Source organism: Trachymyrmex septentrionalis, unplaced genomic scaffold (assembly GCF_001594115.1).
Source record: "Trachymyrmex septentrionalis isolate Tsep2-gDNA-1 unplaced genomic scaffold, Tsep1.0 scaffold6, whole genome shotgun sequence".
Taxonomy (NCBI): Eukaryota; Metazoa; Arthropoda; class Insecta; order Hymenoptera; family Formicidae; genus Trachymyrmex; species Trachymyrmex septentrionalis.
In genome coordinates, this window is record NW_017305778.1 from 1308611 (window position 1) to 1320273 (window position 11663).

General features: G+C 28.8%; 2 protein-coding genes across 2 annotated transcripts in view; both read right to left on the minus strand.

Moving 5' to 3' along the window:
- Positions 1–6793: 6793 nt before the first annotated feature.
- Positions 6794–8827, minus strand: LOC108752203 (the record flags this gene model as incomplete). The annotated part of the gene is made up of 3 exons (XM_018492879.1): positions 6794–7053; positions 7766–7825; positions 8699–8827. Coding segments are annotated over 3 exons (252 nt in total), but the record flags the coding sequence as incomplete, so codon positions are not given.
- Positions 8828–10557: 1730 nt separating this feature from the next.
- Positions 10558–11663, minus strand: part of LOC108752204 — a 5063-nt gene continuing 3957 nt past the window's right edge. The window contains exon 4 of the mRNA XM_018492880.1: positions 10558–10626. Within this exon, the coding sequence (XP_018348382.1) occupies positions 10558–10626 (69 nt within the window). The remainder of the gene's footprint in view (positions 10627–11663) is intronic.

The following is an 11663-nucleotide window of genomic DNA, read 5'->3' on the forward strand; positions in this document are numbered from 1 at the left end:
AATGGCAGTTATAACTTCCTATAACTTCTCTTCCCATTGTAGTATCGCGCCAAGCTGACGGGGGAAAGGACTGCGCGCGAATAGACTTCGCTTTTCAGAGCTACGTCTTAATCATCTCGTTCGCTCTCTTCCTGAGTAATCTTAATGCAAGAATATAAGAGAGAAATACGCAAATAAAAAACATGAAATGACAATGAAAAAAGTGTCTGGTTATAGCTATCGAATGAATGTTATTTAGCACACTGATTGAATATTCAATAAATATTACCAAATATAATAATAATAATAATAATCGTTTATAATATTTAGAAATCATTAGAATAATAATTAGAAAAGTAAGATAATATTTAGAAAAATAAAATTACCGTTTAATTTCGGTTATTACACACAAATAAAGAACACTGAAAAAAGTCTGGTTATAATTACCAAATGAATTTTGTTTAGTTTATTGATTCAGTATTTAATAAATATACAAAATATAATAATGCTATAACCAACCGTTTGGTAATAATTAGAAAAGTAATATTAGCAGTATCGAGAATTATATGAGTTATTGAACAAATACTGAAATAAACGCTTGTCGCGAATTAGGTATAAAGTAAGAAACTTGAACAATATATCGCAATCGTCGTATAAAATGACAATCGATATACTTCGATAAATATAACATCGCGTAAACGAAACTACTTTCGGAGAGCGTCCTTAAATTCGTTGTTTGCGAGCAACCGACCGATAATGCCGGAACATTATAAATTTAAGCACTTTCAGCGAAAGCTACGTTAGGTCACAACCGTTTCGCACGCAAGCTGTACTTTGCATGCCGCATTCCGGACGGCTTGCCACCCTTGTTTGACCTGACCAAGTGGTGTTGCGCTCGAAGTCCGAATGCATAATTAATCGGGTTATCAATTAAAGGTATACCGGTGACTCGTTATCGCTCTGTACGATTATCTTTATTTATATCGATTACTTCTTATCTATATCAATGTACATTATCGACTCGCTAAAGAAACTGACGCTCTGACACTGAAATTGACAGGTAATTAAATTCAACTGATTCGAAGACGAACTGAATTTAAATAGCTAGAGATTTTCTCAATAGTTTCAATTTTTCACTTTAAATATTTTTATAATTTAACTCTAAGTAAAAGTTTTACATTTGTGCGAGAGTTTAATTGAAGAAGAGATGTTATATTACGTGTTCAAAAACAGTCTCAATGTATTACCATTGAAACTTTATATATGCAAAAATTTCATTTCCAACTGTTTGTCACACAAAGGCTATTGATATTCCAATATATCGATATAATCACCAAATCACCCCATTATTATTGATTTGATTCCTAATACCATTAAAATATACATAATACGGGACATTCTCTGTATAAAGTAACGTGATGCGTATTTATATTGCAACAAAAATTATTCGGTCCGCCTCTCTATCAGGCAATAATCCAAAATATATACAATGCTGCGTAACCCAACAGTTTATATGTAAAGATTAAATTATTAATTGATCTGTTGTGTTTCCGTATGGCCTGTTATAACATTTGACGGGTAATAAAGAGTAATAATAATCGCGATATTGCAAAACAAACAACAGAAAATCCGAAATAAATCCGCAATCGACATTAATTCTGATTCTTCAAAAATAATCGTATTACTTTCCAATGATTTTAAAAATTTACAAGAATTATACACGGAAATCGTACACGGAAAAAATGACTACGGTTGTCACGAAAAAAAGTCGCCCATTAATACATGTTTTGATTATAAGAAGTATAATTGGTAATAACCATAAAATTGGTATATCTTAACGATTATGGCTATAAAGATATGTCCATTTACGGTTATCAGAACTAAATATATTGATTGACGAAAATGATCATTATTACCGGTTGTGGCAACCGTAACATTTTTTCTGTATATCATCTAAAATAATTTCATGTAGCACGTTCGAATGGAGAACAAATGGACATGTTTGATGAATATATTTCCAGTGATATTTTCTGTCAAGTACTAAAACGATTTCCCTCCACTAACGTTTAACAATTAAGTGCTATCTATATTTTTCTGAAAAGTTCTTAAAGTTCAATGTTGCCACGATCATTATTTAATCAATGATTGCAAAATCATTATTTCTGAATTTTATTAATTTATTAATTGCTAATCTAGCGATAAAAGGTTTTTATTAAGTGATTATTATTTTTAAGTATCATTAAGCATGGGATTTCAATTTAATAATGATAGCTTATTCACGTTACACGAAGCATTCGCTTCAATAAATAGAACCGAAAATATTTACCCCATTTTATTCATGACTGGTTATATACGCGTGACTAATTGCCCATTTAGTTTGTTCGCTACGATTTGACGTCCTCGCATTATAATAATCGCCCTTTGGCTGCAGGCTATAATATTGCTTTGAACATTTGAATTAAAAACGGAAATAAAGTATATATATATATATGTGTGTGGGTGTGTGTATGTATGTATGTATATATGTAAAAAAGTAATATAAAAGAAATTAACATTTACATCATAATTATAATATTATTAATATAGATAATGCTAATGTCTATATTTCTCTAATTTTAATATCGTTATTGTATTACTATATTTAGAAACCGTAAAAAACATGATCGAACAAATAGACGCTTTCCGTTCCGGTTAGTTATTCTAAGTATTCGGAACATAATAAAAAAAAATCCTAAAAAAATTTAATCGTGGATCAATTTAAGACCAGTACCACCAACATAAGATTAACTTTAATCTTGATTTAATTTATTCTTTACCTTTTTCTGATTCTAAACATTAAAAAAAAATAAATAATAAATTTTAAACTGAGATTGAAATTAATATTGATAGAATAAGTTTTTATACATATCTACTTCTACCAATAATGTCCCAAGCAGAACTCCAAAATAATCACTAAAAGTCATTTTTCAATCATTTCCGATTCATTTTAATGTCATTTTTGACGTTATCATGATTTGTTGTTCTGCTTGGGGTAGTTTAATTTTAATCTCGATGAACTTTTCACCTTTTTCTATAATTCAACACTACAACAAAATATATATATATTAAATTCTAATAAATATTTATTTGAATATACAATACTAACTAAACATTTACTTACGGTAAATAAATATTTACTAAATAAAAAAATAATAGAGTAACATCAATTTAATAATTCTTTTACCACATAAATATATATTCATATTGAATAAATATTCATTTAATACTATTTAAATAAATATTTATTATAATTTGATACATTTTTCTCTGTAAGAATAAGAAAAAGATGAAAAGAATGAGTAAGTAAATGAACCGAGATAAAGAATGGTATGTTTATAGTCCGTTCTTATATCAAGACTGTCTTAAGTAATTAATCGCGATGTTATGTTAAAAACACTCTAGTCCTCTAGTGCCCATTTCTAGTTTCTATCAAATGTAGATTCTTTGGTCGGTGTTCATAGTCAGATCTTATATTCAAGATTAAGTCTTAAGTACAATTTTAAGAAATCACGAATCAATCAGAGCGACGTATTAGCGTCTTAAAACATTACTTAAGACGCTAATACGTCGCTCTGATTGGTTCGTGACTTCTTAAGACTTTTAAACATAAGATCTGACTATGAACACCCTCCGACCAAAGAATCTACATTTAATAGAAACTAGAAATGAGCATTAGAGCACTAGAGTGTTTTTGAAGACTGGTACGCCCTCATGTATGTTAACATAACATTGCGATTAATTACATACCGACTGAACGTAAAACAAAATCGATTATCCCTCGAGTGGATAACTATGATTTACTGATGGTCACATAACATACTACTTTACCATAGATATTTATCATGGCTGTTATTTATAATTTACTGCCAGCACTGAAAATCTACTGTTTACGTTACGTGGATTACACAGTAAAAAAAATTGTGTATTTATATTGAAAACGGTCCACTCACGTTCTTGTTAAAATTTTGTGTTAAATTTTTATTTATATTTGAGTGTTAATTTAACATAATGTGATTATGTTATTTAAAGATTTTTTTATGAAATTGATATTCAATGTTTCTTAGTGTCAAAATGACACAATTTATGAATAAATGAACAAGTAACACAAAAATAATGTGTAACAGTTTTTTTACAAACTGCCGATGTTATCTTTCTTTGTATTTATTCTTTTACAATATTTGTGTTACCTTCTAACATAGTCATCTTGTGTAAAATTAACTCAAAAATTTGAGTGGACCGTTTGGGACATGCGATTTATGTTAACTTCAACACATTTTTTCCAACTATATATATATTTTCAGTACTGGGCCTGGGTTTTTATTTTTTAAAAGAAGCTTATGGATCTGTAACTAAAAACCAATCGCTCGGTGAGTAGGCTGCATTCCAAAAATCATAGAAAAAAATCTGTTGCAATCTTTTAATCAGTGAGTATATATAAGTACCGATATGAATGTACAAAACACATTTTAGATCTCCAAACCAAATTTCCGCTAAACTTATTATATATATATTTAAAAAATTGATTAAATTGCAATTGCCTTATTACAGTTATAATTATTTCAGATTGGTCAATATGGTAACTTGTACAAAATTTTTTATATGATATAATATATAAACGTCTGTGAATTAGTAATATTGCGAGATGATAAAACCATATCGTCAGTTATCAATTATTGTTTTAAGTATATATAAATATATGCTCCCTTTATATATCACTGCATTTAGCCTGGTGACGCTATGATCGCGTGGATCGCACTTGACGATGAATCTGTCGCCTTATCTCTCAAAAACTGTATCCGGCATTGGATTTTCTATCAGATCAACACCGAAAAATCTCAAACTGTCAAAATTCGCTACTGGATTGTTATATTAATTCGCGAATTAATGGAACATGATTAAGCGTATGATTCTTTCTGCTGTTAGAAATCAGCAAATTCAATATCAATCCGTGATTATTGGTACATGTGTAAATACCTTGATGATCTTGCACACGTTGCATCCTGGTTGCATTTCCAGAACAGAATATCCACGAGCAGGCCAGGATAGCTGGTTCCTTTGATATCTGTTATTCGATTAATACACCGTACAAGATGACACACGATACACATTTACAACACATTACATTTGAAGGTTTACGCGCCACATGCTCCGACATGCTCCTACTTCCTCCAACTCACGACAGCTCCTACTCACTCTTACGAACGCGTTTGAATTGAGTAGAAGCTACGGTAGGAACATGTTGAAGCATGTTGGACTATACGACGCGAACAAACCTTCAAATCATATACTTGCATTCCCATCATCTACGCTGTATATACACACGGAAATCTCTTTTAGAAAGTAGCAATAGCAAGAGATACACGGAGCAACTTGGACGCGAGTACGCACTCCGTTCCGACTTTCTATTGTTTCTAGATTGGGCGCGCAATTGCGATACCGTGAAATTTCAAATCGAGAGACTGAGGGAACCAATCACGTCACAGCAATCGCGCGCACTCATTCAAATTTCAAGGAGACGCTATAGAATTGCCAGATGTATTCAAAAATTATCCCTGTATATTGAGATTTTCTCAATACTTTATATATTACTTTGTGCCATAATTTAGATTAATATTTATTTGTATTTTCCTCCTAAAGTCCTCCAAAAATTCTCCTAAATGTCTTGTACCCCAAAAATCTTCGGTAAAAAGAAAAATCTTTAAATTTAAGAAATTCTCCCAACCTGTGGTAATAAAGTGCTATTACCGCTATTTCTATCATTCCATCTTCATAATTTTGCTGCCATTGCACTTACGATTAGTATGATGCTTGTACATCAGACTCGTTCTTTTTAATTCAATTTCTTGTACAATTTATCTTATCTATTTTTTTCACACAAAAGAGAAAAAGAACAAAAGAGAAAAGATAAACTCTATATATATATATATATATGCATACACAAAAAAAAAGTTCAACTAAAAAGAACAGATCTTGGTCTTTAGAAAAAGAAAGAAAAAACGAAATGAGTGCAATTAGATGTTAAACAATTAGAAATGTTCTTTAATAATTAAAATTCAAGAATGTTTTAATAAATAGAAAAAAATACCAAATTTCAAGAATTCATCTAATAATAAATACAATTGTTTTACAGATATATTGTATAATAATTTAATTAAAATAGGAAATAACGGACTTAAATTATGGGAATTATTTAACGTAAAAATAAAATTCAAAGGTTCATAAGAAAAATAGATGAGAAAATTATATTCTATAGTTGTAATAAAACTTTTTAGTAGAAATCATTGTAATACAATTTAAAGCTTTATTACTAAAATATTTATTATAAAATATCTACGTTTTTAAGACATCAGTTACATCTTACGAAAATATCAATGGAATTGTAGATAACGATTAACACTATCTCGCGAGTTATAATAAAAAAGATTTTATTTATAATTGGATCAATTTTTAGAAATCAAGTGGACACTATATGACTTTTTCAATTTTAAACTTAGAACTTTTAAATATAAAAAGTGAAATTCTTCAAAATTGAATTTATTGCTAAAAAACTGATCTTTCAATTTCTATAAACTAAGATTAGATTTAGAATGTATTGTTTTATTTTCTAAATTTGAACAAATATTTTCGATAGAATTGATTGTTAATTTTTTATATTATTCTCAGCAAAAATGTTATATTTTAAAAAATCTTTCATTACTGTGTATATAAATGTATGGCAGTATTACTGTTAGCACATGAAAAAATGGGAAAAGTATTAAACATATAACACATACAATGTACTTAAAGTAAATTTTATTAATTCATTGATTGTTTATCTAACAAAAAAGCGAAGAATTCGCATCTCTAATTTTCACTAAGCATAAAATTTTACATTGATAGTAATGTATTAGAATGTTGCGCATATGCTGGATTTATTAAAGCGCATTAGGGCTCTATTATCACCTCCAACATGGATTATTCTTGACATGATTATTAATTAACAAGTGCAAGTCTTGCATGTACATTTTCCACCCTGTGTCTTGCAGTTACATGGATCTGGAAAAAAAAAATATTTTACTATCATAAAAGGCGAAGGTTTAAATTTTTCTATAAAAAAGATAAAAGTAGCCGTTTATATAAAATTTAATAAATAGGCCATTTTAAATAACTCTTTAAAAATGTTGACTATTCTTCTCATTTTTTGCATAAATAAATAAAAATATTTTAAATATTACTACTTTTTGCTACGTCAATAATGTAAAATAAGAAATTGTGAAAATAAAAACGAAGGAAAATACGAAGCATACGAGAGTGAAAGAACTGAACAGAAAAGGAATGCAGTGTCCCGGGAAACCGTGACTCATTATATAATGATCGAAATGAGTAAGTATAGCATAGAAGCTTCGAATAACATATCACGCGTAACTACGCCGTAACGAAATTGCATCACAAGTCCCGCGGAACTGCGATGTACAGTGTTAAGGGATATTAGTAGGCGTCGGCGGCGGCCGTTATTAACCGGTCATTGTCCGGGATGGAAAATAAAAAATAGTACAGTTACTAGGTGGCGCATGTTCTCGTTCATCGATTCTGCTTGGAAAAAGAGACATTCCGATACGATATTGTGAAAACGAGTTCGACAGCTTGTAACTGGCCGTAATTAAGAATAATAACTCGTTAGAGAGACATGACGAGCGAACAGCGAAATGCGCAATAGAAAAAGCGAGTGCGCAAAATGTACTGTTAACATTTCTAATATAAATATTACCCTTGCATCCGGAATTGCAGCACGAGCAGTTGTCACCGCACTTACAATCCTGGCATTTATCTGTAATAAATTTAAAAACTTATTTTAGAAATTTCAAAATAATTTAGAATTCATATCAAATAACAAAATCCTATTTTTTGTCAACATCGGTATTTAATAATATATTTCTATGTAAATTTACAAATGCATTTTTCAATTTTTCTATGAACTATATGTCAATTCGGTTTGTCGAATTTAAAACACAATTACAAACTGGAAATAGTATAAAAATTTACATTGGCTGTCAATTTAATAATAATATTAATAAGCCTCTTAAAACACTGCAATGAACTTAAAAAATAAAATTCTTTTTCTTATTTAATTTATTCTTATCGGTCTAATTTCAAAAAATATTTTATAAATTTCCACCTATAATTATTTAAAATATTGTTTAAAATATATTAAATATGTTTAGAATATACATATTTAATATATTAGAATGTATTAAATATGTACTTTATATATTTATACATATATTAGAATTTAAAAATATATATTAGATATGCACGACATATATTAGAAAGACAACTATACTTATAGAAAGTATAATTAGATATACACGACATATATTAGAAATACAATTATACTTATAGAAAGAATATTAGGCATATATATATTTTTTTAAGAATCCACATTATTTAAGAATTTTGTATAACATTCAACAAGATATTTCAATAATTCAATAACTAATCAATTACCCTTTGACCATACATTGCTGAATAAATGATAATTATAAATCAATCGCGTGAACAGCTTAAAAAACACTGATCTGTTTTCTGCATGTATATTTTTCACTGTGCCTCAATAATTCCTCTAAAGAGTAACAGTAATAATTGAGGAAACGTCATATCAAATTCTCTATTAATGTCTATTAAGCATTTATGAGTTACTCACTCTTGCATTTATCACATCCTGGCCCCGGCATTTTGGTCGGCTTTGGCTTGTTGCTTCACAGTCGTGGCTTGAACTTTCAGCTGATGCAGTGGAATGCTTACTCGCCGGTAGAACGTCGTGGCTTCGAATTTATCGATCGTTCCCCACCATAGTCGGATGCTTGGTTCCGAGCGGTTTGACAGGAGCAATGTGCTGCGTGTGCAATCGTCAACATGAGTGCCATGCGCAATTTCTCAGGGCCGTGTGACTCCAGTGACACGGGTTTTTCTATCAGGTTGCCGATTAGGATGACGCAAAAAAAGGCGTTATCTCTATTCCCAATATATATATTGTTATTTTTCTGTAAATATTTAATTTGAATTAATGCGCGTGTTTATGTCTTAATTCTTAATACAATGTTATAAGACATTCGTTATTATCAAATGCAAAATTAATAGTCATAAAATTCAAAATGTTAATATCATACGATGCAAATCAATTCATAAAAGATTTACATATAAAAATTAAAAAGTGATATTCAAAATTAAATAAATTTAATCAGTAGATTTAAGGATATACTAACTTCGGATATCTTAACTTAAGTGACTTATTGTCTCTAATAAATTTAATTTAATGTACAGTCATAAATTGAATATTATTTTGTATGAATAAACCAGGTATTTAATATGGAATAAATTTGGATACGTAATAAAAGAAGCAATTATAGAAAATAACTTATTTGCGATCTTCATTTGACAAACGATATTTATAAATTTTTACATATTTCTACGGCAATTGATCGGTGTCTATGTTGTTGTATATGTATCAGGAAGTAATACATTATGTAAGATCAAAAAAGTTTTCAAGTCAGACATATCAAGGGCGCTCAAATCACGTCGACAATACATGTCCTTGTATTCTCCTTCCTGATTGTCTAATTAAAAATTTAGTGCGATATTGGCACAGATTTTGAAGGTATTATTGATTCAAGATCGACGGCCCTGTCGACATTATCGGTAGAAGATCAATCACGATAATTGTAAGAAACGACGCAGTATTGTTGCATCTTGCATGCCATATCGATAACGAAAGAGAAAGAGAGAATCTTCCATATTCTAAATTCTGAAAACCGCGCAGTTAATAAATTCTACACACTCTTCGAAATCTTTCCATCGGGCTTTTTCAGCTTTTTATCATCTTTGCGCCATTTTTCCACAGCAAATTTTACGTTTCTCCTAAAATCGTTCTTGTCGAGCTTCGTTCGTAGTAATTCCCACTAAAAAGTCTTCCGTGTTTTCGTCTCGCTCTTATTTTACATTCGAGGTCTATCATATCTTCGTCTAGCGATGTGCGTAATATTATCTCAAACTTCTTTGCAACTGTAATGATGCTCAATATAATGTTAATATTAGGATAAAACTTGAGAATCAAGTAGATAAATTTGTTATTAGATAAGAATGAAAATGTGTAGACTTTTGACGTTATTTCTCTTCATTATATATCTATTTTATCGCATACTATTTCAAGAAATAGATTTGAATTTGAAAAAGAGATCTAATCTTTCTATTATCTCTGATATCACAGAAGAAAATCAACTTGTCACAAAATTATAACTATGATCAAATTGTTTCGAAAGATTGCTTAATCTTGCGAAATAAAATGGTATGCAGTAAAATATAATGATTTTACCACGCAATGCAAAATAATTGATGATCCAAAAGAATTTACAGTTTAATAAAATTGCACATTTAATAAAAACTTAGATAGTCAATACATAAAAAAATTATAATTTTTCATAAAAACAAATTAACATGCGTTATAGAATGATTTCTTCTCAGAACTGCGGGTTATTCCATGTATTTAGATTGATTTTGTACCTCCTAAAATAATATAATGCAAAATAATTTAAATTCAAATATGTATGTGCGCATGTGTATGGTATTTTTTATCTTTTCTTTCAAAAACGAAGGTCAAAGAATTTGGGCTATATAATTATATTGTATTACATATAAATAATATTTATTTCTTATATTATTTTTCTTAATTACATATTTTTATATACAATATACCGCTTAAAATTCCTTTAGTCTTCATTTTTGAATGAAAACGTAAAAAATCCTTCTAACTAAAAACTTTTTAGCACATTATTTTGTATATACTATCTTGGCCAAAAATTTTAAACACATATTTTTCAATTCATCTGAAATCTTTTTACTTGCAGTTACCTATTGTACTAAAAAAAATTTACTGAATTTTATGAAATATTTATTTGAATAGTACTAACAAAATATTTACTTACAGTAAATAAACATTTAAAATAAATAAATTATACTTAAATTAAATAAATATTTGTTTACATTTAGTAAACAATTCCGATTCGATTTGATTCATCGAATAATTTATACCATTAGGATAGCTAGAATTGCTTCTAAGACGCATGATCTTTCCTTGCGAGATAAACTACGTCATGTAGAAAAAAATATTGATATGATTTTTCACCGATTCGGCGCTGCTACCTCGCGGGTGGTAAATCGATATAAAATTGTTAGTACTATTTGAACAAATATTTAATAAAATTTAATACATTTTTTTCAATGTGATTATTGGCATTATGTAAATTTAAAAGGTTTTTGGAACAAAGGACAATTTATAGCAAATGTCATAAATAAATTTTTGAGCTAAAACTTTTTAAATAATGGTTAATAAAGCGCCTAACATTTTTGGCTAAGGCTATATATGTATATATATATATATGCATAGTCAGAGTTAACTTTAATAAATATATACACTTACTAGTTAATGTATACATTTACGTATAGTAAATATTATATACTGACTACAATAAACTACAGTAAATGTATAAGTTTACTGAGTTAACACTTTAACTGTCACATATATACATATATATATATAAAAACACATATATATATGTATATATGTATAAATCTTAGTTTATAAATACAATTTTACCTTCGTATGAGATCTT